Source organism: Mus pahari, chromosome 11 (genome assembly GCF_900095145.1).
Source record: "Mus pahari chromosome 11, PAHARI_EIJ_v1.1, whole genome shotgun sequence".
NCBI classification, from domain to species: domain Eukaryota; kingdom Metazoa; phylum Chordata; class Mammalia; order Rodentia; family Muridae; genus Mus; species Mus pahari.
In genome coordinates this window covers 8,148,145-8,155,151 of record NC_034600.1, presented here as the reverse complement: position 1 = coordinate 8,155,151, position 7,007 = coordinate 8,148,145, and the positions used below count along the sequence as shown (strand labels likewise).

The window sequence follows — 7,007 nt, the reverse complement described above, 5'->3', positions numbered from 1 at the left end:
TCCTAAAATACTCTGTGCTGCCTAAGGACCAATGTTCATTCAAGTGGCAATGTGAATTGCCTTTGTCCCATGAGACAACATGAATTTGAGACCAGTTCAGGAAAGTTTTGTTAGAAGCTGAGAGAACTGGACATTGATTTTTGAGAATAGAGTAGAAAATTTTGTTTGATTGAGACATCTTTTTTTCTAGCCAAAGAGAAATTGGCAGTTGGCAGCTGAGAAAGGAAAGTAGATTCAGAACTTGATAAAGAAAAGGAAAAATTATCATAATTACCTAACAATAGGTAAAAGAATATAATATCCAAACACCAAAATCTATAAAAATCACCCAGCTTAACCAGTCAAGGTGGTATATTTCAGCACAGAGGAGGCAAGGAGCAGATATATATATCTGTAAGTTCAGGGCCAGCCTGGTCTACATAGCGAGTTCCAAGTCAGTTAGAAGTACACAGTAAGATCTCTCTCTCTCTCTCTCTCTCTCTCTCTCTCTCTCTCTCTCTCTCTCTCTCTCTCTGTGTGTGTGTGTGTGTGTGTGTGTGCATGTGCAAGAGAGACAGAAACAGACAGACAGACAGAGAGAAAAGAAAAAAGAAGAGAAAGAATAAAGTAATGATTGAGGGAAAGATGGAAGGGAAAAGAAAAGACAATTTTGTGAAGCTGAAATGCAGTTTCCTTCCACTCCCCATGGTGTTGCTACAGTACCTCAGTGCTGTGACTGAGCCAGTGTGACCAAGATAGCTTCTCTCCATCTCTCCAGGCCCCTTCTCATATCTACCAACATGTTATTCAAAGAACTGGAGAAATTTGGTGATCATACTGTAGATTTTACAGTTTGTGAGCCTGCTGATTTCACACAGATTTCCATCTTGACCCTAGATGTGATTCAAGCATTGTGAAGCTTTCCGGAGACATTCAGTTCATCAGGCATGAGTGCCGACAGATTGAGAAATCAGTTCAAGAACTTGTTTCTGCCCTAGAAACCATTTCCAAGAACTTGGATGTGAAGGTAACTGGAAAGAGACAGGATTTGTAGGGCATTACAAGCTACTATCAGCAGTATTGTGATAGCTCATCAAAAGACCTACACAGAAAAGAGAACCCTTTACCTTGAAAGATTTACTACGAAGCTTATTCATGTACATTATTAGTTCAGTCAGTTGAACCGACAAACATTTAATGAATGCCTCTTGGTCCCAGCACAGGCTTCCACTGTGAACATGGGTTGCTTCCACCACTGCCGATATTTGCTCACTTGCTGGCTTCCTTCCACACTCTGGAGCTCAGGATTATACACAAAAGCAGTTCTCCTGGGAGATATTATTCTAAAGGCCCAACATTTGTGTCACTGATAATGTTACATATCTATTTAAACCCTGTGGTGGATTAGATATTTTATGAAAAGCATAAATACCCTTATACTTAGATCATAGACACTGCTTCTTTAATGGACCTGCCTAGTAACTGGGCTTTGGGACTCACCCTTTCGGCCCAGTGATGCTGAGCTACCTGCAAATCACTACTTAACTAGATTTGACTCTCTCATGTCCTGTCAGTGGGTGACACATTCATTCTTGTTTCCTAGGAAAACTGTAGTTGCAGAATGGGTTTTCTCACTGATACTTGTTATTATTCCAGACCCTTTGAGAGGCAAACATAATGAAGGACTCAGATGAGCGAAAGACTCATTAAGAGACGTCTGTGAGGAATAGTGGAGAGAGAGCTGGATGAGACAGGGAAATAGAAATCTGACTTCTGTGACACAGACAGGAAAGGACAGACTCTGTGGGATGCCAGCAAGAACATGCCATCAAGTTCCATGAATGAAAAGTACCTATGTGAGGAGTGGCACTTCTGGTGCTGGGATGGAGGGTGTGGGAAGGACACTCAGGGTACACCCAACACTGCTGGTTTTAAGCCCAGTAGTTGAGGCTTTGGGCCAAGTATGCCTTTCATAGTAGCTGTCAGAGGCATGTGAGATACTAAAATTAAAAAAAAAAAAATTCTGTACTCAAATAGCTGGAGTTTGATTTCTTCATGTGCACTCTGTTCTATCAATTTCCACTTAGCAAAGTGCAGACACATAGACTTTGCTTTTCTTCTTGTATTTGGAACATTTTTAAATTCCCTTTGGATCACAGTGATTACTTGCTTATGCACGGATGCTGGGAAAGAATGAGCCAGTGCTAGTTGTTTGTGAGCATCATGGGCTGGTACATACATCTATTAAGTATCATTGTGTGAGGGTTAGTGTATAACTTAAGCTGTAGTAGTATTTCTTTTATAAACTGGTATGCTCTTGTTTTGAGGACATAGATGTTAAGAACTCAAATGTCATCTTGACAGATTATTCACTTGATGAATATGTTCTGTCCTTCCTTATCTATTTTGATTAGTTTTGGTTTGAAGTCAATTTTTTTTATATATTAAGAAAGCCACACCAGCTTGTTTGGTGTTCATTTGCTTGGAATATCCTTTTCTATCACTTTACCCTCAGATAATGTCTATTCTTGATGTTGAAGTGTGTTTCTTATGTGCAACCAAAGGATGGGTCCTGTTTTGTATTTATCTGTTATTCAGTGTCTTTTTATTGGGGCATTAAGACCACTGATAGCAAGATCTCATTGAGTAATGATTGTTGATTTTTGTCTTTTCATTGGTGGTGGTGGTAGTGGTGGTGTGTTTATGCTTCCCTTCCTTTGGTTTTGCTGATGTGAGATTATTTTCTGCATTTTTGTGGGTGTAGCTAACTTACTTGGTTTGTATTTTTTCTTATAGTACCTTCTGTAGTACCAGATTTGTAGATAGATATTGTTTAAATTTGAATTTATTATAGAATATCTTATTTTCTCCATTTATGGTGATTGAAAGTTTTGCTGGGTATAGTAATCTGTACTCCTGTCTGTGTTCTCTTAGAGTCTGCAGCACATCCGTTAACACCTTTCTGTATTTTAGAGTCTCCATTGAGAAGTCAGATATAATCCTAATAGGTTTACTTTATATGTTACCTGGTCATTTTCCTTTATAGCTTTTAATATTCTTCCTTTGTTCTCTATGTTTAGTGTTTTTATAATTCTGTGGTGAGGGGACTTTCTTTCCTAGTCTATTATATTTGGGATTTGTATGTTTCTTGTACCTTTATAGGCACCTCATTCTTTAGGTTAGGAAAATTTTCTTCTATGATTTTGTTGAAAATATTTTCTAAGTTATTGAGATTCTTCTCCTCTCTATTCCTATGATTTGAGCATTGGTCTTTTCATAGTTTCCCAGGTTTCCTGGATGTTTTATGTAAGGAGTATGTTAGATTTAATATTTTTTGATGGATTTATCCATTTCTTCTATAGTATCTTCAATGACTGAGCTTCTCTCTTCTATCTCTTGCACTTTGTGGTGAATCTTGCTCTGTAGTTCCTGTTCAAATTCCTAAAAATTTTCATTTCCAGGGTTCCCTCAGCTTCTGTTTTCTTTATTGCTTCTCTGTTCCTTTTCAGGTCTTGAACAGTTTTGTTTGCTTCAGCTGTTTTTTGTTTTTTGTTTTTTGTTTTTCCTTTGCTCTTTTTTTAAAAAAGAGATTTATTCATTTTCTCCAATTGTTTTCCTGGATTTCTATAAGGGATTTATTCATTTCTTCATTAAGGATATCTGTCATCTTCATAAAGTTGGTTTTAAGGTCATTGTCCTGTGCTTCAGCTATGTTAGCATATTCAGGGCCTGCTGTGGTGGGATATCTGGACTCTGAGATTGCTCTAGATGTAATTATGTTTTGTTTTGTTTTGTTTTGTGTGTGTGCTGGAGTCTAGGCATCTGGGTTTGTGGTGCTTATAGGTCTAGGTGTTGATTTCTGGGTTTGCCTTGGATGTATGATAGTTTTATTCCTTAGTTTCTGTATCTTCCTTAGATTTTTAGAAAGTGCATTTATTGGCTGAGTTTTGCCTGTTTTACTTGTCTGCTAGTCTGGTATGTTCTCAAAAATGGTGGTGAGGGCTGGAGGGATACTTGCTGGTGTTGGAAGCTATAGGAAGAGTAGGCAATGGGGAGATATGCAGGAGGCATAGGCGGGGAGTGGGGGAAAAGCTGCTCATGGTACTCTGTTCTAGTGCTAGGAGCAATGATGAGAATTGTGTCTGGGATAACAGAGGGATGAGGGAGGTCTGAGGGCAGCCTGCCTGGTCTTCTGCAGGCGAATCATTTCCTAATGTGGACATGATCTAGGCTTCTTCAGAAAGGAAGTCTTAGTGCAAAAGTGCTGGAGGCTTTGCTCTCACATACAAACATCTTTATTTCCATTAGGTAATGCATCTTTTAGGAAAGATAGAGGCCTCTGCCTCTGAGCACACCTCAAATTTAAAGATGGTCCAAGGAGATTATCAGCATGAAATGAACCTCTTAGAATTCAAGTAAGTAAATAGATGATTTTTAATTTTGTTAAGTGAATGTCAAAGAATTTTGTATAATGAAAACACTGGCAAGAAATAAAACCTAATCCAGAATTTGAGCCTGGACAAGAAATAAAGTAGCAAATCAGTACATCTACGTTCCACGCAGATGTAATTTATACAGTGTTCATAAGGAATAAATGTGAACATTAATTTGAACATAATTTATATTATTTAAATTTAAAATGTTGTTATTAGATTTATTTATGGAAGCATGTTTGGCAATCATAGGAGGACTTGAGGGTATTGATTATCTCCTTCTAACATGTAGGTCCCAGGGTTCAAGTAAGGTCATCAGGCTTGGTGCCTATCACCTTTACCCTCTGAGTCATCTCACTAGCCCATGAATATTAATACTGCTATTTCCTTTGTTTACCAGCTGATATGCAAAACTCTCATACTTCCTATAGTGTAATTTTAATTTATTACCAATTTACATAAAAATATATCATCTTCAATAAATGGTGCTGGTCTAACTGGCTAACTGTATGTAGAAAAATGTTAATAGATCCATATTTGTCACCTTGCACAAAGCTCAAGTAAAGGTAGATCAAGGACCTCAACATAAAACCAGATACACTGACTAATAGAAGAGAAAGTGGGAAAGAGCCTTGAACTCATTAGCATAGGGTGAAATTTCCTAAACAGAACTTCAATGGCTCAGGCTCTAAGATCAAGAATTGATAAATGGAACCTCATGAAACTGGAAAGCTTCTGTAAGGCAAAGGACATAGTCAATAGGACAAATCTGCAGCCTACAAATAGGGAAAAAAATCTTCACTAACCCCACATCTGATAGAGGGCTAATATCCAAAATATATAAAGAACTCAAGAAGCTAACCAACAACAACAACAAAAAACCCCTAACAACCCAATCAAAAACTGGGGTATAGAACTAAACTGGGAATTTATAACAGAGGAATCTAGAATGGCTGAGAAGCACCTAAAAAAATGTTCAGAGTCTTTAGTGATCAGAGAAATGCAAATCAAAATGACCCTGAGATTCCACCTTATACCAGTCAGAATGGCTAAGATCAAAACCTCAGGAGACAACACATGTTGGCAAGGATGTCAAGAAAGAGGAACACTTTTCCATGGCTGGTGGGATTGCAAACTGGTACAACCACTCTGGAAATCAATCTGGAGGTTCTTCAGAAAACAGAAAATAGATCTACCTGAAGACCCAACAATATCACTCTTGGGAATATACCCAAAATATGCCCCACCATGCCGCAATGGCCTGTATTCTACTATGTTCACAGAGGCCTTGTTTGTGACGGCCAGAAGTTGGAAACAACCCAGATGTCCCAGGACAGAAAAATGGGTACAGAAAATGTGATTCATTTACACGATGGACTACTACTCAGCTATTAAGAATGAGGATATCCTGAGTTTTGCAGGCAAATGGATGGAACTAGAAAATATCATGTGAATGAGGTAACTTAGACCCAAAAGTACATGCAAGTTATATACTCACTAATAAGTGGATAGATATTAGCACAAAAAAAAGGACAGAATACCCAAGATACAGTCCACAGAACTCAAAAAGGTCAACAAGCTAAAGTGCCCAAGTAAAGACGACTAAGTCTCACTTGGGAGGAAGAAGAAAGCTATCACAAGTGGGGAGGGAGGGTAGGGTCCTGGGAGGGAATGTAGATGGGGGGTAGGAGGGGAACCAGATATGGTATTAGGTGAGGGAAAAGGACTGAAGCCCTGAGGGCCAAGCAGAAATAATGGAAACGGGCAACCTCAGGAGGTAGGAGGTTGGGGGGACCCTCTAGAATGCATTAGAGACCTGGGAGGTAAGAGGACTCATAAGGAGGGACTGTAGATGAAATGCCCAAAAGTAGGGAAAGGGAACTTACAGAGCCCACCTCCAGCAGGAAGACAGGGCATCAAGTGAAGGAGGGGGTCACCATCCCACAGTCAAAACTGTGACCCATAACTGTTCCTGCTAGAAGAATTACAGGGATGGAAATGGAGAGAAGCCTAAGGAAAAGAAGGTCCAGTGACAGGCCCAAAGTGGGATCCAGCTCAAGGCCTGACACTATTACTGAGGCTATGGAGCACTCACAAAAAGGGACTTACCATGACTGCCCTCTGAAAAAAACCAACAAGCAGCTGAAAGAGTCACATACAGATATTTGCACCCAACCAATGGACAGAAGCTGCTGATCCCTATGGTTGAATTAGGGAAAAGCTGGAAGAAGCTGAGGAGGAGGGCGGCCCTGTAGGAAGACCAGCAGTCTCCTGAGATCTTTCAAACACTGAGCCACCAAATAGGCAACATACACCAGTAGATATGAGGCCCCCAACATACATACATCAGAGGACTGCTGGGTGTGGGCTCAATCAGAGAAGATGCACCCAACTTTCAAGGGACTGGAGGTTCCAGGGAGTTTAGAGGTCTGGTGGAGTGGAATGGAGGGTGGGAACATCCTCATGGAGACAGGGGAGGGGAGGAGATATGGGATGTGGAACAGTTGGAGAGCGGACTGGGAGAGGAATAAAATCTGGAGTGTGTGTGTGTGTGTGTGTGTGTGTGTGTGTGTGTGTGAGAGAGAGAGAGAGAGA

General features: G+C 39.9%; 1 protein-coding gene across 1 annotated transcript in view; it reads left to right on the top strand.

The window, feature by feature from the left end:
* The window catches only part of Fam81b (family with sequence similarity 81 member B), a 59,574-nt gene that overhangs the window by 34,431 nt on the left and 18,136 nt on the right, over positions 1-7,007 (top strand). Inside the window, exons 6-7 of the mRNA XM_029543990.1 lie at positions 877-1,006; positions 4,288-4,394. Coding sequence (XP_029399850.1) covers positions 877-1,006; positions 4,288-4,394 — 237 coding nt within the window. The remainder of the gene's footprint in view (positions 1-876; positions 1,007-4,287; positions 4,395-7,007) is intronic.